Below are 26,178 nucleotides of genomic sequence, written 5' to 3' on the forward strand. Positions count from 1 at the left end.
TCGCCTGTCTCCAAGAAGGAGATCGCCCTTTTGGCAGTTAACCACAAGGAGAGGCAAGGACAACTTAGGGCCAACCCCAAAAATAAAGACTCGAGGAGGCTTGATCTCATTGGACGTAAGGTTTATTCGTCTTCCAGCCTTCAGCTGAGAGTGGCCAACCATCAAGCCGTCCTTGGCCGATATGACTTTAATATGTGGCAAGCCATGGCCAAGTTTGAAGGGTCACTTCCCAATGCTTCCAAGGAGTTCCGAGTGATCCTCAATGAGGGCACAACTGCAGCCAGGGCAACCCTACAGGCAGTGTCAGAGCTGCGGACGCTGCTGCCTGCACCATGGCTTCCGCTATCTCCATGCGGTGAGTTTCTTGGCTGCTCCTCTCTGGGTTGTCCACCAAGGCCCAGCAGTCCTTGAAGGATCTGCCCTTCGACGGCAGGACTCTATTTACGGAGCAAACAGACAGCAAGTTGCATGGCCTCAAGGACTCCCGCACCAACCTGAAAACTCTGGGTCTCTACATCCCAACCGCAGCGCATAAGCGGTTCAAACCGCAGCAGCCTCAGGGCCAGGGGAGCCAGCCCCGGCAGGACCAGCCCCATAAACAAGCCAAAGGTAACAACCGCCGCCCAAGCCACTTGCCTCTACCCTCAGCACAGTCGGGCTCTACCCATAATAAGCAGGGGGCCAAACAGTTGTTTTGAGGGTGTGCCTGAGGGCAACCCACCAGATTATTCCCTGGATCCATCTTTCCCAGTGTTCTTCAACTGCCTTTCCCCTTTCCCTCCGGCTGGGTCCTCAGCACAGTGGAAGGGGGTTATACCCTCCAGTTCCTTTCTCCCCCGTCCCCTTCTCATCCGCCTTCCCCGTCCCTCTTCAGGGACCCCTCTCACGAGAGTCTCTTCGCGCAGGAGGTAAAGGGGTTGCTACAGCTGGGTGCGGTGGAAGATGTTCCTCTCGAGTACAGGAACAAGGGGTTCTATTCCCAGTACTTTTTAATCCCAAAGGTCCAGGGCGGTCTGCGGGCCATCCTGGACCTGCCAGACCTCAACAAGTATCTACAGAAGCTAAAGTTCCACGTGGTCTCTCTGGTTCTATTGGCTCCTCCCTGGATCCGAGAGACTGATATGCTGCCCCCGACTTGAAGGACACATACTTCCACATAGCGATCTTTCGAGGACACAGACACTTCCTCTGGTTTATGGTGGGGCCCCACTACTACCAGTTTATGGTCCTCCCGTTCGGCCTGGCAACAGCACCGAGAGTGTTTACCAAGTTCCTGTCGGTGGCGGCAGCTTACCGCAGGCGCCGGGGTATCCAGATCCACCCGTATCTCAATGACTGGCTCATCAAGGGCGGCTCCAGATCTCAAGTCCAAAGGGATGTTGCGGTGCTTCAAGCACTGTGCCACTCTCTGGGCCTATTGGTGAACAACAAAAAGTCAGTGTTAGTGCCAGTGCAGAGGATAAAGTTCATCAGAGTGGTCCTTGACTCAACCTGCGCCAGAGCGTTCCTGCCGCTGGAAAGATTCCACGTGATGGCAAACCTCATTGTGGAAATCTCAGCGTTCCCTCTGCCTACAGCCAGGGTCTGTGGGCCTGCTGGGCTACATGACAGCATGCACTTACGTGGTCCACCATGCCAGACTCCGGATGCAGCCCCTGCAACAATGGCTGGTGACGGTCTATTCCCAGTCCTGAGACTCCCTGGAGAAGATCGTTACCATTCTCCAGGCGATACTTACCTTGCTGGGATGGTGGACCGCTGGACAGTCCTGGAAGGGGTTCCATTCGACAACCACCCTCACTCCATCAAGTTGGTGTCAGACATCTTGGACCTTGGACCCCAAGTAGACCTGTTCACTACCAGACAGAACAGGAAATGCCACCGGTTTTGTTCTCGACCGGGTCTTAGCAAGGACTCCCTCTCTGATACCTTCCTCCTGTTGTGGTCAGGGAGCCTGGTGTACTCTGTGATAAATGGGGGGGGGGGGGGAGGAAGGGGTAGCTCCCTTTGATGGACAGCCAGTTAGCTGTAAAATCCCTCTTGGTAGCTGTTCTCTACTTGCTTTACCTGTAAAGGGTTAAAAAGTCCCTCAGGTAAAGAAAAGAAAGTGGGCACCTGACCAAAAGAGCCAATGGGAAGGTAGAACCTTTTAAAATTGGGAAGAAACTTTCCCTTTGTCTACTGTTCTCTGGGCTGCAGGGACACGGAGCAGCAATGCTATAAGCAGAAATGCTGTGTAAGGTTTGAACCAGGTATGAACAAATTATTTTCCATACCTAGCAGGACTCACTGGGATAGGGAATGTTTAGGTAGACGCGATCAGGTTAATTTTTTTATTTTGGCTTGTGGATCTCCTCTGTGCTAACTCCAGATGCTTTTGTTTGCTTGTAATCTTTAAGTTGAACCTCCAAAAAAGCTATTTTTGGAATTTATCTAGCAAAAGCCTAAGTTCCAAATGTATTTTCTTTCTTTTTGTTTTTAATAAAATTTACTTTTTTTAACAGGATTGGATTTTTGGTGTCCTAAGACACCAAATGTTGCCTATGTTGTTTAATTAGCTGGTGGCAACCGCTAATTGCCTTTGTTTTCTTTCTCAGCTCTTCCCCGGGGGGGGAGGGTGTGAAAGGGCTTCAGGGTACCCCACAGGGAGGAATTCCCAAGTGCTCCTTCCTGGGCTTAAGGGGTTTTTTTTGCATTTGGGTGGTAGCAGCGTTTACCAAGCCAAGGTCAGAGAAAAGCTGCAACCTTGGGAGTTGAATACAAGCCTGGAGCGGCAAGTATTAATTTTTAGAATGCTTGCGGGCCCCCACTTTCTGCACTCGAAGTGCCAGAGTGGGGATTCAGCCCTGACTTATGCCTTCCCTCCAAGTCCACTCATCAGCAGGGCCCTGGCAAAGATCAAGAGAGACCAGGCACAGGTTATCATGATTGCCCATGATCTCCTACCCATCTCCAGGGGTACTGCTTTGGAGTCACCTAATATGGAACGGACATGAGCAAGCACTTGAAGAAGAAAAGACAGTTACCTTTTCCATAACTGGTGTTCTTCGAGATGTGTTGCTCATGTTCATTCCATGACCTGCCCTCCTTCCCTACTGTCGGAGTTTCCAGCAAGAAGGAACTGAGGGTGGGGGGAGCTGGTGGCGCCCTTTATACGACACCATGCGGGCGCCAATCCAGGTAGTGCCAGAGCCAGTCCCCTATGGATACTCCTGAGGGAAAAACTTCCGGCACTGGTGCATGTGATGAGCACACACACCTAATATGGAATGGATATGAGCACCACATCTCGAAAAACACCAGTTACGGAAAAGGTAACTGTTTTTTTTTTCTCCTCCCAAATTTAGATTTTTGATCCCAATTGCCTTCCAGCAGACAAACCGCCCAGTTCCTGTCGTGTACTCTCTGAACACAGAGTTTCAGCTCTGTAACAATGAGAAAGTATTTTTGATGGATCCCACTAAATCTGAAATGTCTTTGGCAGAAATGGATTACAAAGGAGCTTTTTCAAAGGGTAAGACCTTTTCCTTCGCCTTGTTAATTTACTTTAGCTAAAGGGTCTGTGCTGCCTCTATTATTGTGTAAGAGAAATGATGTGATATCGGAGTTTTGTCTTGCCTATGTGAGCATGCTATGTTACAGAATCATGCTACAACCCTGTCAGACCATGACTATAACTGTTGTATAATACAGTCATACCACAATATGGCACCATCTACATGGGCAACTCTAAACCCTGTCATAATACTATTCCCCAGCCTGGTTGATTTGGCTGTGTAGGTAGTCTCTTTAGTCTTTCTGAATTGCTCCTCTTCCTCCCATGAATATAAATATGACTATTATTCTCTCAACCTTCTCAGGTCAAATCCTATATGGCCGTGTGCTTTGGAATCCTGAACAAAATCTAAATGCTGCCTACAAACTGCAGCTGGAAAAAGTCTATCTCTGTACCGGCAAGGATGGTTATGTGCCTTTCTTTGACCCTACTGGAACAATCTATAATGAGGGGCCACAGTATGGCTGTATTCAACCCAACAAGCACTTAAAACACAGATTTCTGCTACTGGTAGGTTGTACACTGGACAAAATTGTGACATGGAATTGTGGCAGCTGTGGAGTTGTGGGTAGTTATGTCAGGGCAGATTCTGGAACCATCTCTTTGCTAAACTGTGTGACAATCCGTGACAGGAACACTTTGCATTTATAATACTGCCTTTGGTCTGATAAAATTCCACGGAGAGCCAGTGAGGTTGAGCAAATCTCAAAGACACAGTTCACATCACAAAATTACTGACTGGAGATGGAGATGAAACTACTTTCTAACCCAGGTCAGGGGTGAGGCACGATGAGGCCCATTCCAGATGAGGAAAATGAGCCATTTGGCAAGCACAATAGCTAACACATCTTAAATAGCATGTTTTAAACAGCACCTCATTTAGACAAGGGCAGTGACATTGAAACACACTTTGGCTTGTCGTGGGTAACACTACGGTCCCTGTGTTTAGCTAACGTGTTCGTGAAATGGCACCACGTTTTCCTAGCGTAGACAGGCCCTGACTGGAAGCTTGCCCAGCTGTTGGCCACACGGTGCACATTCTGTGTATAAAACAACCTCATGTTCTAGGGTTGTTGATCCAGCATCTTTCATGAGCATTAAATTTGCTTTCTCTTCTTCACAGACACCCTGTCACTTTCAAACCCAGGCTGTTTATTTGATCCATAGCTCACATTTTTTAGTCCGCTCAATCACTCTCCTCAGGCCTTGTCTACACCAGGCTTTTTTGTCTCCAAGTTTGCAGCATGGTTCCCAGTGCAGGTAGACAGACAATAGCAGTGTGACCATGGCAGATCAGGCTAGCCACCCGAGCATGTACCCAGGGATCAGGCAGGTTTGTACTAGGGTGGTTAGCCTGAGCTACACACTTCAGTTTTCAGCATGCTAGCTAAAGGGATCCCCTGGAGGCAACCTTACACCTGTGTGCCTCAGTGCCAGCACTTGGGGAAGCCTCCCTTGCCTGGATACAAGGCCTTTCGGGCTCTTTTATGCCACCCTAGCCCCTTTATGCGGCATAAGTGGGCTGGAGCGGGGGTGAGGTTCTCACCTGTAGTGTCGACACACCTTGAGTTCTGTGTGCTTTCACTGAAATATTTGCCTATGATGCTGTCTGTATCCCACTTTTTCTTATATGTTCCTAATTCAAGTAGCATCTTACTGCACAGCTATGTGAAAGGCAGGAGGGTGGCGGTTTTATAGTATATTAAATATAAGTCCAAATCCTGTGGACCTTACCCATCGTTTCCTCACTCCTTATTCAGACACCTTCCCATTGGTCTGAGGACTAGGAAAAATGGAGGAAAATCCTTGTGATTTGGACCTCATTTTTAATGTAGGGTTATATTTGTAACAACAGCCCCCTCAGCATATAGAAGGACATTTCCTCATCAATTTAACAAAAATCCGCTTTCATTGTATGAAATAGTGACTAGTGCACATCACATGTTTAACTGTAAGTGCAGACTTTGAGTTTAACATTTCCCAGGGGCCTGGATGGCAGCCATGCGACCATTCAGCAGCATAATAAAAGGTACCCTTAGTATTCTGAGTAAATTTTCATGCATCTATATATTAGGCTGGTTACACTCAGCACTGGGGTGTTTAGTTTAATAAACCTAATCTAGGGATGATCTATTACAAACAAAATATCAAATGCTGTAAATCAAATTACAATTATAATTACACCTCTACCCTGATATAACGCGACCTGATATAACATGAATTCGGATATAACGCGGTAAAGCAGTGCTCCGGGGGGGGCGGGGCTGCGCACTCCGGCGGATCAAAGCAAGTTCGATATAACGCGGTTTCACTATAACGCGGTAAGATTTTTTGGCCCCGAGGACAGCGTTATATCAGTGTATTTCCTATGCTGTGAAATGCACTGTATTAAAAATTATTCTTTCCTGAGTCCTAGGAGTTGGCACTTTGCACAACCACTTGCATGGACTTGGGACTTGGGTTTGACTTTTGGCTGAGAGATGTGGGGCATTATTCTTGGACCTGGATTCTTGCTTCCCCTCAGAGAGATCTGCAGAGGTGACACGCTTAGTCTCAGGTGGCTGATGTATTGAGCCCCAGACACATACCCGCATGGATCTCAACGCTGTATTAGGGCCTCAGTGTTCATTTTTATGTTTGATTAAGCACCGCTTGATGATGTCCTTTTTAGTGAAGTCCTCCCGAGTCTAGTTCAGCAGGGAATTGTTGGCTGTGGTTTGGTCTTTGCAGGAAGAAGGGAAGCTGAAGTAAGAAACTGGGAGAGTAGCAGGACTCTAACAGGAGCACAGAAGTTTCTCTCTGGGGAAAATAACGGCAACTGGATAATTTATGAAAAAAACTGGTTAAAATTTCTCTTGGGGAAAAAATGAAAGGAAAAAATTAGGAATAGGGACACTTGTGTTTTTGGATTAGCACCAGGAGTTAAGGAAGGAGTGTGTTTTAAGGAAGTTTTTGACTCGAGAGGATGGCCTTTAGATGCACAAGAAGAGAGTGGAAGAGGGCCGTGCTGGGTCAGCATGGAAGGAGACACAAAGACATGAGTGAGAGATGCTCTTCTTGTGTCCTTTTGCTGCTTCCTAGAAAGCATTAACCAAAAAGTCAACTCTGACAAATATCAGTTGTCATGTAGCTGTTGGTTACCAGTTTGTTACTAATGTATGTGTCACCCATAGTGTGTGGTCCCATTTCTTCAGTACATATTGCTTTCTGTAAATTCCAGGACCGAAACCAACCTGAAGTAATTGATAAGTACTTCCACGATGTACCTTTTGATGCCCACTTTGTCTCTGAATTGTCTGATTTCCACTTGGTGAGCAGCATGCCAGGAGTGGATGGATTTACTATGAAAGTGGATGCTCTCTACAAGGTGTGTTGCATGAGATGCACAGTACCACAAAACAAACTTTGTTATACAGACAGTCCAAGATACTTTGTGCTTTACAGACTCTAGGCCTGACCCTGCATGTATACAAGTCCAACACACACTAGAGCAAGCCTTGCAGTGCTATCTAATTTTCTGTGGACAAAGGCAGCACATATTTCCTAGTGCCAGAAACACTCTTCAACAATTTAGGGCCCTAATTCTGTCCTGGGATCCACTAGCACAAGTCTCTGTATCCATGCAGAGTCTCATTGAACCCAGCTCATATTCACTTCCTTTAATGCTAATCTTCAGGTAGGAAGTGGATTCCAGAATTCCAGTCTGTGAATCTGCTGAGTCCCTTTAACTGATCCTGAAGTCAGTAGGAATTTAGAGTACTTAGCAGTTCTCCCTGGATCAAACCACTCAGTTACAAAGGTGGAATTCCTTGAAGGTGGGTGCTGTCTCTGCACAGTTACCCAGCAAGATACGACTTAATAAGCAAGTCCAGAATATAGGTGAGACCTATATTGTCAACAGCTACATGAAGGAAGCTATCTATCAGTGGGTTTTAGAGGAGCTGTATGTTAATCAATTTGAAGGTTCCTATTGACTCCAGTGCCCACTGATTCAGCTCCTTAGTCAGCACATGATCACACCTTTGCCATGGTGGGCTCTCGGACAAGGAACTTGCCCTTCCCTGAGATCCATCTCAGCTCACTCTAAAATCATCATATCATAGAACCATAGACTGAAGTCAGAAGGGACCATTATGATCATCTAGTCTGACCTCCTGCACAACGCAGGCCATAGAATCTCACCCACCCACTCCTGTATCAAACCTATGTCTGAGCCACTGAAGTCCTCAAATCGTGGTTTAAAGACTTCAAGGTGCAGAGAATCTTCCAGCAAGTGACCCATGCCCCACGCTGCAGAGAAAGGCGAAAAACCCCCAGGGCCTCTGCCAATCATATGTTGGAACAAGAGGCATTAGATGGGAGAATTTTATAAATATGTATTATCTTCCCCTCCCCTACACTTTTCCCACATTTTCCCATTGAACTCAATTTGGATTTAGGGCTCCCCAGCACTCTTCAGGATCAGACCTTAAATTAGACAATGAATACTGTTCAGCACATAAACTGGAGATCAGAAATTCAGTTCAGCTCCCCACCAACTCCCAGAATGGATTTATTTGTTTGACCTTTCCTAAGACAGTGCTGTATTTCGTTTTTAAAATAGATTTGTAATTAAATATTTGTAATGACAGTTAGTTCTCCAAGCCATTCAGCAAAGAGTCGCTTTTAAAATAGTTATGATTTATGAATAATTTATTAGTATTATCATCATAGTTATCAGAGCTGGTCCAAAACAGTAAACAAATTCATAAAAACAATTTTACTGTTCTTTCAAAAAAAATGTGAAATGTTGATTTAATTTTTTTCAAAAATCAAAAACTGTCAAACTTTCAGAAGCTAAAAATGGAAAAAAAATTATGAATTTTTGGGGGTCAGACAAATAATGTTGACACAAAACGTCTTTAAAAAAGGAAATTTAAAAAAAATCCAACCAGCTATGTATTATTATTATTTCTAGAACTGGACAGAACATTTAAAAATGATTAACACTGAAACAAAATCTTGACACAATATTCTGGGCAATATTTGCCCCCATTGTTTGGTCAGCTCAAATTGTTAATATATTGCTGTTGGTCACCAAACTATGGGATAGCGTGATGGCTTCCATCGTGGTCAATGCACGGAGAACTGAATGGGCACTTCCAGAGCTAACGCTACAGCTTGAGTTAAAGCTCCCCGAGGACTGTAGGGTGACCAGACAGCAAGTGTGAAAAAATCGAGACAGGGGATAATAGGTGCCTATGTAAGAAAAAGCTCCAAAAATCAGGACTGTCCCTATAAAATTGGGACATCTGGTCACCCTAGAGGACTGTAACAGACCCATATCATCTGTGAATCAGGCACAGACAGGCACCTATAACATGCACTTGTCCCTGGCTTATAGAGTAGCACTTTGCCCATTTCCATCTGCTTTGAACAGAATTCTAGCATCACTTTAGCTAAAGGCCCAGAGTAAAGTCTCTTGTGTGTACGTTCTGTCATAAAGGTGGAAGCTGGACACCAGTGGTACCTTCAGGTGATCTATATAATTGGCCCAGAAACCATTGCGGGGCCCCGTGTTCAACGGTCTCTCACTCACCACCTGAAACGCAGCCGCAGGGACCTGGTGGACAACAACGGCAGACTGATTCTGGATGACTCGTTGATCTATGACAATGAAGGCGACCAAATCAAGAATGGCACCAACATGAAATCGCTGAGCCTGGAGGTTCAGGAAGCAGTAGCGGCTGCTTCCTTATCACAAACAGGGGCTTCCATAGGAAGTGCATTTGCTGCCATCATGCTGCTGCTGCTTGTGCTCCTGTTAGTTTGCTTCATAACCAGGAAATGTCGAAAGCAGAAGAAGAAGAAAAAGCCTGCCAAAGATATCATGGAGGAATATCCTCTCAACACCAAGGTAGAAGTACCCAAGAAAAACACAGAAAGGGCAGAGAAGAACGTAAACAGACAATACTGCACTGTGAGGAATATCAATATATTAAGTGACAATGAGGGTGCCTACAAGGTCAAAGGTGCTAAGGTCAAACAAGTGAACTTAGAGGTCAAAGTTCACAACAATTTACATGATGGAACAGAAGTTTGAGAGTGCACATTTTTTTGTAAAAGCTTTTTATAAATTGTAAAAAAAAAAAAAAAATTTACTGGTATTTTTATAATCTGGTGGAAAAGGGAAGAATATAGCTTTGAGTGGTGGACAGCAATGCATCCTCCCATGCTTCAACTCACAACTGAGCTACCTCATTCAAAGCAGGATTGTGTGACACACCCAGGGCAGAAAACGTTGAAACTTTCATGTGGTATCTCTACCAACACTCAGTTCTATTTTACGCTGTACCGCTTTCATAACAGCATTCCTGGCAGCCAAATATTTACGTAAGCTCTACACCGATTCTAATAAGAACAGTTCATTCTAATGGGGTTTAATAATGCTGGAAGATTAACAGGCAGTGCAGTATCCTTAGATCAGACACAGTGTTTAGCAAAGATCCTTAGAAGAGCTGGAATCTATTCAATTCCACTCTATATTGCTTTCCTTTGCTCTTCCTTTTTGCTGGAAGACATCATGCAGAACATGACAGTTTTGGTCAAGCATACAGCCACACACAGCCAGTTCTGAAACTAATGCCAGTATCTTCTCAATGGATGATCTGCATGGGAGTGAAATGCTCTTCAAGAAAATCACCCCAGGCAGAGGGCCCACACATGGCAGCAGGTATCACTTAAGCCCCATGTTAAAGGGGAATTAAGTTGTGCCCAGGACCTTCTGCATTGGAGTGATTGTCACTCACAAATGAGTGTGAATCTTCTATTGTTCTCTGTCCTGGAGATTTAGGGTGAAATCCTGGTCCCATTGAAGTCAATGGCAAAACTCCCATTGACTTCACTCTGACTCTTTGAACCACCAATCCCACCACGTATCCTTCCAACTCAGTGAAGTTTGGAACCCAAAATCATCTCTGTTTGGTCTCCCAGTCAGTAGCAGCAGCAGATTTCTCTGCTATGTTATAAGATTGAAAGATATTTCACTGAGAACACTCCACAAAGTCAATGCGAAGAACTACTTGGAGCCGTCTGGATGAGGGGGTTGTCAGCTTGGGGGTTGCAGACAGTTGGTTGTGGGTCACAATATTGTTAAATGGGATGGAGTCCTAGCTAAATCCCAGCTATATGGGAGGAGAGTCCTAGTATTGAAAAGAGTGAGAACCATTGATAAGGATAAGCAGTTGAAATGTTCTAACTTTTGCTTACAGTGATCTGAGCATTTTCGTACTGTAGTGTTACATTTTCATGGTGCTGTACAGACATTAATGAACCTCTTAGCATTATTCCAAACTGATATTTGATTTTGATGAGATACCAAACCTTTTCTCCCCTGCCCCTCAATCACATACAATACAAATGGAACAGTTGCTCTATTGCATGATGCACTAGAAAATAGTGTGCACAAGCACGCCATGCCTGTTATTTATTAAACAATATTGCCTTATCTGCACTGATTTCCGAACTCATCAGTAACCTTTACACTCCTGGATGCACTGTAAACTGCATGAAGTCTGGAACACACTCTCATCCCCCAGGCTTTCAATTCCAGCTTTGTGCAAACTGGAAATAAAGCAGCTGGTATTCTCTATTGCCTGCACATTTTAGGGTTTTAGGTTTCCTACATCATTACAAAAACCCACAGAACAACATGTGTCTTAGTTTTTAAGACGGTTCTCTTCATTTTAAAATACATTATTTTTTAAAATGGAGGGACAAAAAAAAATCCAAAACTTGTTCTGACCGCAGTAGAGCAACTGCAACTCTGGTGTCTAATGATTCCATTCACCCTTTATAGTAAGGTTCCATTTATACATAGTTTACAAATCAATAGATGTTTTAGTAAATAATAATAATAATAATGGTCAGTTTCATTATCCCTTTTTATAGATGGGGAAATTGAGGCACGGAGAAGAGAACGGACTTGCCCAACATGCCCCGGCAGAGCCAGGAATAGTCTCCTGAGTCTCAGGGGATAGACAGTTCACTAGCCACTAGGCTACAATGGTTAATCAATTGTTATAGAGGCCAAGAGTTTGTTTATAATCATTTGACACATTCTACTGATGTGCTGATAAACATCTGTATCTTATGGCTGTAACAGGCTTATAACCTCGCTGCTCATGTATTAACCCTTTCCAAACTGTTTATAAATGGAACATCACTATGAAGTGTGACTGTGATTCCTTTAGCTGTGTCCCCCATCTCTTATTATATTTCCTGAGGTGGCACCATTTCAGGTTTGTTTCTGGTAGCTCAGGCACTTGGTTTACCACTACATACTCATACCAAGGTCACACAGACATACCTAAACAAGCAATATTTTGGGTTGTCAAAGATCTGATATTACTTTTCTGGGTCTACTAGGCATTTGGCCAGAGGGTATTTGTTTGTTTGTTTTCCCACAGATTCAACAGCAACTGGATAATGTGTGTAAATATAACATGTAATGTGCACTTTCTGAGTGGAGGTGAGATCTGATTATTCAGCTTAAATATTTACAGGGGAGGGTCTGTTCTCCCTGTGATGCATGCAGACTGCTCCCATTGGTGATTGTTTTAGACTGTAAGCTCTGCATGGCAAGGACTGTCTGCTTTGTGTCCTGAACAGCACGGAGTTGCTCAGTGCCTAGCACCAGATCTATCCTAGTGTTAAATGGGAGTTTTATGCATATGTTTATGGAAGCTGAGAGGTGGAAAGCGGCAGTAGAGCCAGCTGATTTCACACAACACTGTGTAATAATAGAGCCTGGCATCCCTCCTGTGTAATGTTCACAAAATAAATACAGGAACTACCCCCAGCAGATTAATTATGACAACCTCACAATAGTGACTTGCCTATGGAAAATTAAAATGCCTGCAAAATTTGGGGTGTTCCTTCATCTCACTTTGATTGTCAATATCCGATCTGTTAGACGTACACTTAAAATGGAAGTGTTGAAGCTTTGGATTTGTGACTTAATCATTTTATTCACAATTGTCAGCCGTGTTTTATATATGTTGATTAAAGAACATGGGTGGTATTACATTTCATTCAGATATGTAGCACCCACATAGTCTCAGCTTCTGCAGTTTGCTTGTTAATGCGTTATAAATCCTACTGTACTTTTTAAAGTGTTGAAATTAGTACAAATAAAACCTTGGAAGTTCATTTTCTCTTGTGTATTATGGTGCTGTATAAATAAAAACAGAGCCAAGGTGCAATGTTACAGTTTTCCATATTTGTACAACTGTTTTAACCAGACGACACGGGGGACGTTATATATTTTTGCTCCTGAGAAATAATAATGTTGAGACAGGCTTACGTATGACTGCATTTTTCTGACCTTGTGTGTGCATATGTTTTGATATCCTTCACTTATTTTACTGTGCATTGCACCCCCCCCCCCATGAAGACCGTCTGATATGATCTGAATATATCATTTGTGGTGCTGTCAACCTGTTTTCTTGACTCTCATTATAATTTATGTATTTTGAATATCACTCTATTTGTTATGGAGTTAATGTTTTTTTTTTCCATGCAGTACAACATGTCACAATACAATTTTTTTTGCTAATAAACAACATTTTGGTTACTTTTTGATACAAGCTTTCAATTTGTTTAATTCTTCATGACACACATGAAGCTCCCAAATCACTCTGGAGTCAGTGCTTTGAAGAAAGAAGTCTTAGAGTTGGACACACACAGTGTTATCCAAAAGTTCAGTTATACCCTAATTATTTCCCATTAAATTAGCAATCAGGTTATGGTTGTTCAACATTAAATTAAAAATAATTACCTCATATCTAGCTAAACTCCAAAGGCTATCAATGTCTCCTCAGTCATTTTACAAGAACTATTTAGAAACAGACTTCAGGAATTTAGGCGGGGTTACTCACCTCCACAGATTACTACTTCCTCGTCCCAATCTGTGAATCCCAGACAAGAGACTGATTCCTGGACAGTCCCACTATGTCTTACTTTCTTTTCCATTTAAAATTCTTCTCAAAATTTTGTTTCTTTTTTAATATTGAAATCTGGGATTTTTTCCTTCCAACATCCTTTCTTTCTTCTCTTATCTATATTTTTATAGACTTTAAGGTCAAAAGGGATCATCATCATAATCTGACCACTCTCACATTGCAGGCCACAGAACCTCACCCACTCACTCCTGTGATAGACCCCTAACCTCTAGCTGAGTTACTGAAGTCCTCAAATCATAGTTTAAAGACTTCAAGTTACAGAGAATCCATCATTTACACTAGTTTAAACCTGCAAGTGACCCATGCCCCATGCTGCAGAGGAAGGCGAAAAACCCTCAGGGTCTCTGCCAATCTGACCCAGGGGAAAATTCCTTCCCGACCCCAAATTTGATGATCAGTTAGACGCTGAGCATGTGGACAAGTCCCACCAGCCAGACACCTGGGAAAAAATGCTCTGTAGTAAATCAGAGCCCTCCCTATCTAGTGTCCCATCACTTTTCTTTTCATTTTCTTCTTTCCACAGAAAAACTATGACTGCCACTTAAAATTCCAGCCATTACACATATCATTTATCACCATTTCCTGAAAAAAAGCTAAACGCCGCAAGTTGGGTGTAACAGGGAAATCTCAATCCTCCTCATTGAAATGAATGTTTCTCCTAAGGGCTTGTCTACAGTACCGTGTGGGGTCGATCTAAGATACACAACTTCAGCTACGTGAATAGCATAGCTGAAGTCGATGTACTTAGATCTACTTACTGCGGTGTCTTCACTGCAGTAAGTCGACAGCTGATGCTCTCCCGTTGACTCCACTTGCTCTCCTCGTTCTGGTGGAGTACCAGAGTCGACGGGCAAGCACTCATCAGTTGATGAGTTGTTCTCCAACTGGTTTTTGAATGTTATAATTCTTGACGTCTGATTTGTGTCCATTTATTCTTTTCTGTAGAGACTGTCCGGTACATTATACATTGGCCAAACTGGACAGTCTCTACGTAAAAGAATAAATGGACACAAATCAGATGTCGAGAATTATAACATTAAAAACCCTGTTGGAGAACACTTCCATCTCCCTGGCCACTCGATTACAGATCTAAAAGTCACAATATTACAACAAAAAAACTTCAAAAAAAGACTCCAGCGAGAAACTGCTGAATTGGAATTAATTTGCAAATTGGATACCATTAAATTAGGCTTGAATAAAGACTGGGAATGGATGGACCATTACACAAAGTAAAACTATTTCCCCGTGCTTATTCCCCCCCCACAGTTCCTCATATCTCCTTGTCAATTGCTGGAAATGGGCCATTTTCATTACCACTACAAACAGTTCTTTTTCTCTCCTGCTGATAAAAGCTCACCTTAACTGATCACTCTCCTTATAGTGTGTATGGTAACACCCATTGTTTCATGTTCTCTGTGTACATATATATCTTCCTACTGTATTTTCCACTACCTGCATCTGATGAAGTGGGCTGTAGCCCACGAAAGCTTATGTTCAAATAAATTTGTTAGTCTCTAAAGTGCCACAAGTACTCCTATTCTTTTCACAAATAACAATTCTCCTCCTAAACAAGAGAGTGTAGATCAAAAGTTGTGCTACTTTTTTCTCTTAAATTTCTTAGAATTTTTAAAAATGTTACTACTATTCCTTCTCTCAGTAGGTTTTCCTTTTTTCATATTTGGCTTTCCTTTTATCCATTCTTTTTCTTTCCTTCTTGCTTCCTCTTCAGTCTCTTTTTCTTTTGATTTCATTGACTTACAAAATATGGCTACTGGTGTCATTGCCTGGCAAGTCACTCCACACCAGATACCGAACCAAACCATCTCACCTCTGCAGGGATGCTGAACTCCGCAAGTTGGAGCAAACGGAGGAATTCACTCATCCTTTTGAACTGACTAGCTCACCTAGGAAAGTAAAGAAGCTTGACAAGCATTAAAATTCCCAGTGCAAACTGCAATAATCTCTATCAGATCCCTTCAACTGGTCTCTAGCAATTTCAACTCTTCTTTCTTTCCTTTCATTTCATTGCTGTACTGCTTCAGAATTAGATCCATCAGACACTTTCCTCCACTGCCAAACTTAGTATTGAACTGAAACTTGTAATAGCCGTTTGGAAAGTGCTAAATGAAATTTTCACTTGGATGATGTGGCCTCCCATCTTCCCTTCCAGCTGCCTCAATCCTTCCCTGATAATTGATCCAACTGCACCCACCACACAAGAAATCACTTATTCAGAAGAGCCAGATTTTCATCACAACTTGTCATAAGTAATGACAGAAGCAAAGCAGTTGTATCACTATATGTGTAATGAATATGCACATGCTGTGTCCAAACTAAACTATCTTGCTCGCTCTCTCATCCAATATCCAAATATTTATTTCACTGTCAGAAACACAAGACCCTTCATAATAAATCTGATTAAACAAATGTCAAATCGGGTGACGTCCCTATGGAGGGAGGAACAGACACAGTCACCTGCCAAGCTTTGTGTTTTAATCTGGAAAGCCTCCCTTTGACTCCTGTGTGGGAAACGTACCCTATTTCATTCTTAACTGACCTCTGAATTTTGCCAGGTGTCCTTCATAGGGCCAGCCACAGTCTCCTGACACAGACCTAATTGTTAAATCATGATTTTCCATCCAGGCACAACAGTGTAAACACAAATTATTATTTTACAAAATATGACCTGGACACTGTACAGCCAAAAATGCATCTGCAGAAACTTTTAAAGAATTGGGTCTCTTTCAGGTGTTTCAAATTGGATGCCCAAACACTCATGCACCCAGAATCACCAGTTTCTTCTGAAAATTTTGGTCAATATATTTTGAGAACTTTCTCTTTCATAACATTCCCTCTGCCAATCCCCAGTATAGGAGGTTAGTAAGCATTAACAATCTGAGGAGAGAAAAAAAGACCACAGAAGGTATCACCTCAGAAGTGAATCTTTGATCTTCTGAGCAGGGACTATAGCAAGTCTGAATTTCTCAGGTGCAAAGTGAGTTAATCCTATCCTAAAGTGCACACAAGCAAACCCTCACAACAGTGCTTGAAGCCACCAGTCCCCGTAACCCATAGGAAAAATTTCATCAAATGGCTGCTTCAACACCTCACAGCTAGCATCGCCTTCCAAAGATTAAATCTCTCTTGAAGCAGACAAACAAGAGCCCATCTGGAATCCAAAAAAGCCTCTAAAAATGTCAGAAGCTGAGCAGGATTCAGAACTGACTTTTCTGCTTTCACCCCCAACACCAAATCACTGAAGACCGCGTGCAATATTTTCAAGCACAGTTTGATCAGATCATATTCTTTCAAGCAAGACTTTGTTTAAAGGTACATCTGTAAAGTCTAACAATGAAAGTGTGCAGCCACCACTGTCAGACACTTAGTGAACCTCCTTGACAATCTCAGCAACCCAGAACGGTGCACATTGTACTGTCTTAGCTAGACCTGACCCTGCAGTATTTCCTGTGCGTTTTCATTATCAAGATGTGGAATTATGCATAGCAAAGATTAACAGATGAACAAAGGACACCAGGGTCTCGAGTGGTTTCAAACTCTACAAAGCTCCAGAATCTAAAAGGGAAGTTAGGATAGGGTGATGGAAAAAAATGCAACCCCGTCTTTAGGGACAGATGGCAGTGAAACAAAGTGAGCCCATCTCTCTCTCAGGTTCCAGATACTCTACATTAATAGAGAGGGCGACTCTTTTCTTTTCCCTTTGTTCAGGAATGTCAACTCACACAGGAGGCTTCGTTTGAACTGAGGAATAAAAAGGTATGTTCCCCTAAAATTGTTGTCATCTGACTCAGCTTATTCGTGAAAAGCTCTACGATACTCTGAAAACTGAATCATCTGGTGATGTAGAAGATGAAGAAAAGACTTCTGGAGACTGTTCCTTCTGTGAATGCCATTGTTCCTCCCTCAGCAAATGAATTCTGTGGAATCCTTACGAAGGGCAGAAGTTTCATTCTCTATCCTTCAACAGGCTCACACTCAGTGACCATCCATTCCTCCAACAATTTCCAAAAGGAAAACATCACCCATGGAAGAAGAGGCCAAAAAATCATTGCCCAAGAGGGTCAAAAATACAAAGATCTGTCAACCAGCTATAACATATCTATCTCCCCATTTTTCTACTTTCCTGATTGTTTACATTGTGCTCATCACCATATTAGCTTACCACTTCTGGTATTAAAATTATTTAAATAGTGCTGTCGATGAGCTATAAGATCTCAAATATACTCAGTCTCCGACTTTTCCTGGTTCACTGGTCTGCAGGGTTCAAAATGCTATGGTAATACCACTTGACACAAACAATGGTATCAGAAAGATTGTTACACACCATATGCATAGTGAATGGGCAGTTTCAGTGTCCAAGCCAAGTTATTTCTTCCCCTGCTCCAGTTATACCTTGCTTGCTTTCTTCCAAGTCCAATATCTCTGCAAAATATTATTTCAGAACCAGAAATTCAAGTACCTAAATGATTAAACAGAAGCCAAATGGGCAGCAGATATCAACAGTCAGGGGCTGATTGAAAGCCCACTGAAGTCTATGACAAAAATTTCTTGGAAAGAAATTCATTTCCCAAAGTTACTGGTCAGTGCCGCCACTGTCAAGACATGAATAAAGGTGACTATTTAAGAGGTTATTGGATTATACTTCTGTCACTTGGGACCCATAACCTGGATGTCATCTTCAACTCTAGGTATCCAGACATCCAGAGTATGTCTAAATGTTGCAGATGTTTTTTATTTTATTTTTTTGCAGAACACCTCTAAGACATGGCCTTTTCTATCCATCCACACAGCTAAAACTTATCCAGGCTCTCATCCCCTCATGACTTGATTACTGCAACATCCTTTTCTCTGGCATGGTGGGATGATCTCCTGGGGTACCCACAATTGTGAGTTACTGTGTTACCGCTCTCAGCCTCAGCAAGTGAGAGCTTTGCCACTGCTAAGCTACAAGTCAGTTCCCTGACACACCTACTTGTCCAAACCTCGCGTAGCAGGTAACAATTAGTAAATCCCAAATCCTAAATTCCTCAGAGAAATCTTTCTGCCATGCACAGCTCCTTCTTACTGTAACAGTCACAAAACCTTATCAAATTTGTTGCTCTGTTGAAGAGACAGTACACAGCAGCTTATTACCTTACCTGGGGTTAACAAACACTCTATCTCAATCAAAGCACTGAGTTGGTTATAGTAAAAGTAAATTTCATTAAAAAGACATAGGTTTAAGTGATATCAAGCATAAGGAAGAATGATAGACATGGGTACAAGCCAACAAAAATAAGAATGTTTCTAAGACTTCAATATAACTTTGTCCTTTGTTCAAAGATGTTTTTCTTACCATTTGTCCAACATGGCTGACCAGTTTTTAGCCAGGATCCTTCACAGAGCTCAAAGTCCTTGGTTTCTTTGTTTCCTCATGTGAAGTATAACTTAGGAGTTGGCACCTCCTTTCATGATAGCCCAGTAAACCTTTGAATTGTATTCTCTTGAAGGGTATCCCCATATAAAGTTCCTTTCCCCTGCCGGGTGTAGACACCTTGCTGGTTCCTCCTCCGCTGATTATTTTTACAATGCTAATGATCTGTTCCTGCAACCTCTGATACAAATGAATAGCCTATTGAACTTATCCACACATGGTCTGAGATGTTGGCCTCTTTTCTTTGTCTGGAGAAAACTTATTTATTAATTCCCTCTAATCTGTCTGGTTCAAATACATTTTAGTCACGTATTTACAGCACATCTGTGAAGTTCTTTGTGGTTAACTTTACATGCATCACACAAGAATATTAATGATTAGTGAGTTATTAGTTTTCCAGTGAGATGTTACATGCCACTTTTTGGGTATATATCATGACAACAGTGCACCATCTGGCACTAGGGTACTCTTAAGATCACACCTTGACTGCTCATATTTACTCAGATTGCTGCAGCAAAGATCATTTTTGTAGCCCATCACTTTGATCATGTCCTCTCTCTCTGTGTTCCTCTTCTGTCTGCCCCTTCTCTATTGCATCAACTATCTGCTGCCTATTTTCATTTTCAAGCTCCTTTGTGGCCTATCCCCACCTTTCCTATCATCTCTCATTCACTATCAAAATGCTGACTCCAGCCTCCATCACCCACCTGTCACATTTTCAAACAAGCACCTTTATGCTTTCTCCCATGCAACCCCTCACGCTTGGGAGGAGCTCCCCATAAACATCCACAAAGATACTTCATTATCTTCCTTCAAATCCCTCCTTAAACACTCCTTTGCTCTAATGCCTACAAAAAACTTGACAAGAGTTAAGTTGCTGGTGCCCTGATACCACTGCCGATCAGGTGGGAAAAGGGCATTTTTTTTATTCCAATAGAAAAATCCCGACCAGCTCTAATCATAGGTACTTATATGGCCCCCATTACCATGGTATCTGAACGCCTCGCAATCTTTAGTGTATTTATCCTCACAACACCTCTGTGAGGTAGGGAAGTGCTATAGCGAACCAAGGTACAAAGATAAGTGGTCCCACAGGAAGTCTGTGGCAGAACATGGAGTCCCAGGTTAGCACCCTAATTATAGGATCATCCTTCCTCAACTGTACATACTTCAAGCCCTCAATGCGCTTTTCTTCCTTTCAGGTCTCCTAAGCTACAGCCAGCGTGTTCTCTCAGAGACCATCGCTCTGGTTGTGTTGCCTTAATCTACCCACACAGTCAACAGCCCCCTTGAGTTTAGGTTGCCACATACACCTTCCTGGCACATACAATGTTGCCCGCCCATTTCCCCACAAAGTCATTATTATCCATCCAGTGGCCTCTGTTCGGGTCCAATCCAGTCTGACACTTCTGGGCAGAGTGTCGCTGGTCCAGCCAGTATGCTGTTCTGGCTGCCTCTAAAATGCGAGACAGTTGTTGGGTGTCAGCTGATGCTGGTGAGGCAGGAAAAGCCTCCCCTGTCCTGAAGGGATAACAGGTCCCGTGCCCTAGAGCAGGGAGTGTGAAACCTGGTGATGCTGGATTTGTCGGGACATAGGCAATGCCCAGCATCCCCCTCAGTGCTATGAGACTCCCGGTCAGTTTGGGAGAGGCAATGGGACTCTAGGTCTCCCCTTTCTGTCCTGTACTGCCCAACTGTCACTCCCAACTGCCATGGAATCTTAAGATACAAACATTCCATCTGACAGGTATCCAAACAGCAAGGTTAAGGCCCTGTTGGTGGTCTTTCCTCTTAGTCACCCCATGGGGCCGGCTCCACCATTTTGCCGCCCAAGCGGCAAAAAAAACAACAACAACAAAAAAACATGATCGGCAGCACTTCAGACGGAGCTCTACCGCCGCTGCTTCATCCTTCGGCAGCAATTCAGCGGCAGGCTCTTCCCTCTAAGAGGCACTGAGGGACCCGCCGCTGAATTGCTACTGAAGAGCCGGATGTGCCGCCCCTTTCCATTAGCTGCCCCAAGCACCTGCTTGCTGCGCTGGTACCTGGAACCGGCCCTGTCACCCCATGGGTCACCTGGGGCCAGTGCCAAGCAGGGGGCAAAAGGGAAGGGAAGTACCATCATTGAGGCCCGAATAACTCTCTTCCACTGAAATGCTCATTAAGGGAGATGGGGCAGTAAATCCCATCAGAGAGAGGACAGACATTTTGCCTCTCCCCCAACCATGGACCATCCAGAGTTCTATCCCAGAGCTCATGTATCCTGTGGGATCAGTGGGAGACTAGGAGTATGGGTTATTCATAGTGTGTCACAAAGCCAGCACCAGGAACTCCTGCCCTCCCATGGCTCCCTGACAATGTAGCTGTGTTGTTAGGTCTTTCCTTAGCCATTGTTGTCTAGAAGCCCACTGTGGGTAAAGTGGTTTTCCTAGCACAAAGGGAGCTATATAAGAGAAAATGCTGTCCTAATATGCATGTCCACAAGTCTGGGGCTAGTGGGAAGTATTTATGTCCCATTCGGGTAGCGTATGTCCCTTTTCACATTAGCTCATCCTCACCCTGGCCACAGTTTACTAATCCTGGGCCCTCTGTTGGGTCCAACACAAGGGGGCAAAGTGCTGCAGAAGCAGCTGACCCCTTTCCCACAGCAAGGGGGACTCTCCATACAGCTAACATTGGCTGCCTGATCTGGTTCCTGGAAGGACCCGCATACCCCATGGATAAATAAAGTCTTGCTGGCATTTGATTTCACACTAGTGGCCTTGTCTCTGTCCCAGCCCAGCCCTCACTAACCCTCACTGGTGACTGTCCAGAATATTTTCCTTTGGGCTCCCAACTGGAGGACGCTAAAGTTGGTTCCTTTTATTCACAGTCCCTTATTTCCCTTTTTTAATTCAAAGCCACACACATTTTTGAAATATTCAGTGTAAGTTTACAATTTTAGAAAGCTCCCCAAAACAAATTAAGTTTATAAGCTATATAGTCATGGCTTTAAAAATACAATTTTATGAGTTGCAGGAGAGAATCTAATCCCAAATGGTGGGATTGCCTCTGAATTTGATTAAGCAAAAGATTTGAGGACATATAAATGACAAAATACTTCTCAAGACACCCCAGGTGACGTGCTCCTGCCACTACTGCACCTTTCTGAAATAGCTGGGACATGCCACTCCCGAAACCAAAGCTTTATAGCTGCAGAATATTCTGCCACACATCACCCACACACCCTGCCTTCTAATCTGCAAATGGTGCTTGCATTACTAGTGGGCTGTGAGTGGCCAGGGTGACAAAAGACTTCTTAGCCCAGTCGCTGCCAACTGTTGCAGCCACCCTTCCACACTGCACTTTCTTTGTGAGTGATCACACCATGAACCTCCACAGAGCAATCAAACCCCAACATTTCAGTCAATTTGTTGCCAGTGCAGCTGTGGGGTTTTCACAGCCATTCTATTCACAAATGCAGAAGAGAGAGAAAGTCTGCCATGGCTTTAGGCCATCTAAAGGGCAGGGGGGTGAAAATGACTCAATTCAACACATCTGTGTTCAATTTTTGTTAGAAAGGTTAAAAATATATTTAAGTTCAGCTTCATCCCCTTGCCTAGGGACTGCAAGAAGGAGAGAGCAGGTGCCCTAAGACTGGAGGTGGCTGGAAAGAAGCAGCCCTGGGGGCAAGAGCAAGAGCCAGGAACGGGAACTGCTGGGATGGGGTGGAGCAGTGGGGAGGGTTTTCCACCTACCCTGGCTGGGCAGGTGGAGCCTGCGCTGGGGGCGGGTCAGGGCGGTGTCCGCTCCTCTCTCTCCTGCTCCGGGCGCCGTTTGCAGCTGCTCTCGCCGCGGGTGGTTTGCGGGGACTTCCAGGTACGTATCTCCGGGGGGCTGAGCCCGCCTCTGGCTGCCCCAGGGGCCGCTCGCCTTCCCCGCTGTGTCAGGCGCTGCCGAAGATTGGGGTGGGAGGGAGCGACTGCACTTTCCCTGCAGAGCTGCCCCAGGCCCCGTAGCCGCTGCTCGGTTCCTGCTGCGTGGGGGGAGTTTCTGGGTCTCCGCCCCTGTCCCGTCCCAGTCCGCCCGCACCAGCGGGTGAGAGTGAAATCTGTGCCGGGGGGCAGCCGATGAGCCCCCCCCCCCCCCCCGAACTTCGGAAGTGTTTGGGGGAAAGCCAAGCCACACCCCTGCCTTTACAGAGCCCGAGTTTTGACCCCACTGCTGGCCTAAATTAAACCTTATTCACCAGGTGTAGGTGTTTGTGTACTATGTGTCCTCAACCCTCTCTTGGATAGCCTTCAGGGGGTCTCAGGTCTGTTAGCCTCTTCCCTTCTGGGCCACATACCTTCTCATTGGCAAGTGAATGGCAGCTCAGCAATTGTGTACATGGAACAATGTTAAGGGAGTGTTTTAATATGTATTTTAACTTTTTTAATATGACCAGAGAGCTGGAAACAAGGAGGAACAGCCAGTGCTTTGTGATCAACCAGTTGGTCATAGATTACCACCAAGTGTTCTGTAAATTTAGGCCCCAAGCCCACAAGCAGCTTTGGAACCGCTGGACTATTCAGTTTCATTTTCAGGGCTAGCTTGCACAGCCTTGGTGTGTGGGACTTGCAAACACTGAAAGAGAAATACTTCCTGAATGCATTTGTAGTAACAGTGGATCTTATTTTTTTTAAATCCAGTTTTTAAAATAAAACCTACATTGAGGAAACAAGCTGCCTGACAGTGCTCTTTTAAAGAAACTGCTTAAAAACAGGATTTCGCATAGTGGAGGTGATCCTTCATGTGGGATTCACTGAATTTAACTGATCGCATTTGTCATTTGGTTTTCTGATGCCTGATAGTAGTTCAGCTAAGTAGACGAATGTATGACAGGGGATGGATCACTTGATGATTACCTGTTCTGTTCATTCCCTCTGGGGCACCTGGCATTGGCCACTGTCGGCAGACAGGATACTGGGCTAGATGGACCTTTGGTCTGACCCAGTATGGCCATTCTTATGACCAAAAGGGTCCCAGGATTCCAGTCAGTAGATAGACAAGGCTAAAATCCACTGGCTTTGATAAAAATACAAAATAAAAATATGCAGTCTTAAGTAAATATAGACCAGATTTATTTATAAGAAACTTCAACTTCATATAGTTAAACTATGAAATTAAGTCATAAAAATCTCGAACTTCTTCTTGGGGTGATGCAGAATCTTGGAGGAACCTAGAAATGCCCAAAGAAAAGGTGAAAAGGTTGTTATGCTCTCCTGTGTGTGAATGGAATTTTACTGTAGGATGAAATAAGTGTGGTGAAAGAAACGGATATGTTTCAGCATTAGTCATGTGTGTCTGAAGCAATATAAACAAACCAATGAACAAATTCAAAATTCCTATTAGAGTGAGGAACCAGTTAACTTAGGACTGAGTCCTGCAATCTTTACTCATGAGTAATTCTCCTGTAAGAAGTGCCATTGAAATCAATGGGGTTGTTCAAAAAGGTAAAGCTGTAAGGGTTAAGGACTCAAGATGTGTAACTCATTTCAAAAGATAGTCCACGTCCTGTCATAAAATGTTCCTGCCAATGGAGGTTACAGATTGTTTTGATTCAGACCACCAGGATTCAGTTAAGCCACTTTGAATCTAATTCAGCAAAGAAAACTCAATTTGCAGGAGGAGGTGAAATCCAAGTTAATAAACCTGGCTATCCCAGTCAGGGTAGAAGATGGTGGACAAGTGCACAAACCAGATCTGATAAGGGTGCGGGGAGGGAGAGGAGAGTCTGCCAACTGTTAAGACACTTTTCCAGATTTTTGTTTTTATAATGTCAGGAAAGGCGGGAGGATTTCTTTTAAACAAAACATTGAGCTGAGCGAGTATGTTTAAATAGTGTGTCTGCCAAATGGAAAAATCCATGTAAGGTTCTGTCTTCAGACTCCAAAACTCTGTATTGTATTTGTGCTCTGACAGCATATAAAGTATGATCCAAAACTAACAGCTTTATAGTTTCCTGAGAGACTTTAGCTTATTTATTTTAATCCTTATAAACTTTTACCTTCGCTCTCAGTAAAAGGTGCTTTAAAAAAAATTCTGCCATGTTGTGTTTAAACATTGGATGGTTGATAACTTTGTTTTTTATGATCAGTAAATATAAATTAGCACAATGTCTTATTCTATTAATATCTGTTTTTCAGGTTTTCAGTGAAACAATCAAATCATGGCATCCGTTTGGGTGAGTTTAAAAAAAAAAAATTCTTAAAGATAACTTCTGGAAAGTCCTGTGATTTTTATTTCCCCTAAAAGTGAGGCAAACCTTCCACAAAAAGGGTATCACTGTGGAAAAGAAACAAGATCAAACTTTTTCAAACACAGATGTTTCTCGCTTCTAATGATCGCTAGAAGGTCAGTTAGAGTTTCTGGATATTTGTTGCTTTTGAAAAACAGGCCAGTTTTTATAGGCACCTAAATATGGATTTAGGATCCTACTTTAGGACCCCTATTTTTGAAAATCCTGGCCTAGATGCACACTTCACCTTTTTGATTTGTTTCCAGATCTGACACCCAGCACCCTTGAGAAATAGCTGTGAGGTGAAAGAACTCCCTCTTTTCCTTACAGAAGTATCCCTCTGTGCTTTTATGGATGTGTAAAATAAATGCTGAGGAAGTTTGGGAAAGGAAGTCTGCCTGGGAATTGTTTGGCGCAGACTATTGGGAATTAGGATTTCTGAGGTTCTGTTCAAGTCTTCCATTGTGTGAACTTAAGCAAGTCTTACTTTCTAGTGTGCTTTGAATATAAGAACAATGAAAAGGTATCTCCATTTCTATAAACTTCATACACTATACACTTTCGCCTCATACAGTATTTAGCTCTATCTACCCCAGGCCAGGTACTTGAAACTTTCTGATTAGCCTTGACAGGAACCAACTGGGTTGCTATTCTGTCCTGGAACAGCCCTGCTTCAGTTTTAAAAGATGCACGTAACCTTCTTCATCTGCACACTTTCTGAAGGGCCCTGAGTTCTTGCCTGGACCACCTGGATTCAGTGACATGTGAAAGTTGTTGTGTTCAGGCATTTTTACTGGCTTGAGCATCAGAGCAACTACTCCCACAGGGCGACTTGATCTGGGAGGGAGAAGTGCTATGCCATTGAATTAATGGCAGATAGAATTGAGACAGAACATTTTATTTTGTCCCACTTAGAAACATTAAAACAATG

General features: G+C 43.5%; 2 protein-coding genes and 1 long non-coding RNA gene across 14 annotated transcripts in view; 2 read left to right on the plus strand and 1 right to left on the minus strand.

The window, feature by feature from the left end:
- FRAS1 (Fraser extracellular matrix complex subunit 1) overlaps positions 1 to 13,177 on the plus strand; it is a 293,322-nt gene extending 280,145 nt beyond the window's left edge. For 10 of the 11 annotated variants that reach the window (XM_065597470.1, XM_065597462.1, XM_065597469.1 and 7 more), the window contains 4 exons: positions 3,348 to 3,514; positions 3,861 to 4,066; positions 6,777 to 6,923; positions 9,042 to 13,177. In XM_065597470.1, the coding sequence (XP_065453542.1) occupies positions 3,348 to 3,514; positions 3,861 to 4,066; positions 6,777 to 6,923; positions 9,042 to 9,638 (1,117 nt within the window). In that variant the 3' untranslated portion in view covers positions 9,639 to 13,177. The remainder of the gene's footprint in view (positions 1 to 3,347; positions 3,515 to 3,860; positions 4,067 to 6,776; positions 6,924 to 9,041) is intronic. The other variant, XR_010601695.1, reaches the window with a different exon arrangement.
- Positions 106 to 22,864, minus strand: LOC122174300 (uncharacterized). The gene is made up of 3 exons (XR_006175916.2): positions 22,726 to 22,864; positions 1,295 to 1,414; positions 106 to 437 (listed from the first exon to the last, which is right to left on the minus strand). It is a non-coding gene; the product is annotated as an uncharacterized LOC122174300 (long non-coding RNA).
- Positions 22,594 to 26,178, plus strand: part of ANXA3 (annexin A3) — a 37,567-nt gene continuing 33,982 nt past the window's right edge. Inside the window, exons 1-2 of one of the 2 annotated variants that reach the window (XM_065597482.1) lie at positions 22,594 to 22,656; positions 25,156 to 25,193. In XM_065597482.1, coding sequence (XP_065453554.1) covers positions 25,179 to 25,193 — 15 coding nt within the window. In that variant the 5' untranslated portion in view covers positions 22,594 to 22,656; positions 25,156 to 25,178. Of the gene's footprint in view, positions 22,657 to 22,746; positions 22,847 to 25,155; positions 25,194 to 26,178 lie in introns of those variants that run through there. The other variant, XM_005311454.4, reaches the window with a different exon arrangement.

Source organism: Chrysemys picta, chromosome 5 (assembly GCF_011386835.1).
Source record: "Chrysemys picta bellii isolate R12L10 chromosome 5, ASM1138683v2, whole genome shotgun sequence".
Classification (NCBI taxonomy): domain Eukaryota; kingdom Metazoa; phylum Chordata; order Testudines; family Emydidae; genus Chrysemys; species Chrysemys picta.